The sequence below is a fragment of the Helobdella robusta genome (assembly GCF_000326865.2).
Source record: "Helobdella robusta unplaced genomic scaffold HELROscaffold_13, whole genome shotgun sequence".
NCBI classification, from domain to species: Eukaryota; Metazoa; Annelida; class Clitellata; order Rhynchobdellida; family Glossiphoniidae; genus Helobdella; species Helobdella robusta.
The window spans coordinates 3,899,091-3,901,498 of record NW_008703718.1 but is presented as its reverse complement, the minus strand read 5'-3'; the positions used below and the strand labels follow the sequence as shown (position 1 = coordinate 3,901,498).

The 2,408-nt window shown below is 33.1% G+C and overlaps 1 protein-coding gene across 1 annotated transcript in view; it reads right to left on the bottom strand.

Moving 5' to 3' along the window:
- Positions 1-1,507, bottom strand: part of HELRODRAFT_168556 (hypothetical protein) — a gene marked incomplete at both ends in the record, with an annotated part of 11,615 nt that extends 10,108 nt beyond the window's left edge. Inside the window, one exon of the mRNA XM_009014399.1 lies at positions 1,438-1,507. Coding sequence (XP_009012647.1) covers positions 1,438-1,507 — 70 coding nt within the window. The remainder of the gene's footprint in view (positions 1-1,437) is intronic.
- Positions 1,508-2,408: the final 901 nt, after the last annotated feature.

The window sequence follows — 2,408 nt, the reverse complement described above, 5'->3', positions numbered from 1 at the left end:
ATTAATAATATGTGTATTTGTGTGCGTGTATGTGTGTGTGCGCGTGTATGTGTGTGTGTGTGTATTTGTAGTGTGGCTATATCAATAAAAACATCGTCAACATAAAATTGATGTAGAAAGGTCAGGATTAAACCATCCAGACAAGTAGGGAAATTTAAATTTGAAACAAAAACTGTGATAATAAAAAATACATGGTAATATGATTGGCTGAAGATAAAAATAAGTGGTGATATGATTGGTGGATAAATTAAAAAATGTGACGATGTGTTTAGCGGATGATGATGGCTACTAAAGAATGATGATTGATGACAATGGAAAAACAAATTTTAACATGCCGCAACTGAATGCTGGAAAGCTGAAAAAAGAACAAATTGGTGACAATGCTGAAACTATTTATTTAAAAACCAACACTAACAACAAAAACATCAATAGCAATAACATCAACGACAGTAACAATAACATCAACGACAATAACATCAAAACAACCACTTTTTTAAAGTCTAAATACATTATAAAGTAAAACAAGTAACCAAATTACCAAGTAGATAAACAACAACAAAACAGCTTCAGCAACAGCAGCAACGACATCAACCACAACCACAACGACCACAACAACAACCATCGATCAATAATAACTCAACTGCTGAGCGTATAGGCACATGCCATCCATCATCAAACTTCTGTCATTCTTTCGCTCATTCACTCGCTCATTCATCCATCCGTACGTCCGTTCATTCATTCATTCATTCATTCATTCATTCATTCATTCATTACATTATTATTGTTATCAGTGTTATTTATTGTTATTATTATTATTATTCATAATTTTATTTCCATGTTTTGCTTGTCCGTTCCTTCATTTTTTCAATAATTTAATCAACCATTTGTTTGATTTGTTACCTAACCATTCATCAAATCATTCAATCACTTATCCATCAATCCATCCATTTGTTCGTTCGTTCGTTCATTAAACTACTCATCCAACATTCCATATATTAATTTTTTATCTGTTTGTTCTTTCATTTAATTATTTAGTTTGTTCATTCATGCATTCATTAATGAATTATTAATTTATTTATTAATTCATTCCATTAATTATCAAGCAATTTCAATGTTCAATACATTTTGTGGTGAATTGGTTAATTGATTAGCAAAATTAAATAAAAATTAAAATCCCGAACCAATTAATTTATTAAGCCCTGTTCTTTAAGATATCATCATCACATCGTCGTCGTCGTCATCATCATCATCATCATCATCAACAACACCACCATCCTCACACATCCTCATCATCATCATTATCGTCGTCACTATCAACAAACAACAATATAACATAACAACAAAAATATCAACAACAACACAACAACAACATTAACAACAACAACAAATCAACAACAGAAACAACATCAACAACGACAACAACAACAATCGACTGACTTTTCAACAGGGCCTTTTCTTTACCCGACCTTCCGGCACACCTTCCCGCGTTCTTCTGATGAGGGCTCATTATTACCTCATTCATGACGTCAGATGCTTTCAACGGTGACGATGATGACGACAATGATGTTGTGGGTGATGATATTGATGGGGATGATGAAGGTGTTGTTGTTGGTGATAATAAAGAAGATGATGACGGAGATGATGATGATGATGACGACGATGATGATGACGTGGACGACGACGATATAAGAAGAAGTGGTGGCGGTTGTTGCTGCTGGTCTCTAATAACACCACAACTGTCCTCCTTCTTTGCAAGCTCTGAAGAAATGTTTTATATCAAGACTGAACTTTTTAAAACTATTTAATTCAAGTTTCTAACTATTTAATTCAAGTTTCTTATATTCAGTTGAATCAATTGAATGGGAATTATTTTTTAAATGATGAATTGATATAGCTAATTAGTTGTTTATTTAAAACGAAGCTTCAAATTGTTCTTGCACATACCTGCTCACTACTCAAATGTGAACATGTTCATTACATTTGTATTCATTCAAATTTCTAAATTTCTTCTAAGTTTCTTCTCTCTCTCTCTCTCTCTCTCTCTCTCTCTCTCAATCTTTTTTTACAATCTTTCTCATTTTTCACAAATAAAAAAAAACTTCCACAAATAAATAGAAACACCAGACTGCTGCAATAAAGCACTTCATAATTGAAACTCGCACACAAACTGGCCGATATATCTTCGAACCATGCCCTAGTGAGCAAATATTCGAGTTTCAACAACGACAAATTGAAGGAACAGGTGAAAATGTTTGGATGTGTTTGTTTGTCCGTTCGTGCGCGAACATTGCTAGGGTGAACGAGTGAACACCACGTTTGTTCACAGATGACTGCGTTCCATTCATTCTCTAAATGAAAATGAAGAGTATTAAAATAATTGTCCAAAAATTGTTTCATTAAATGCTTGT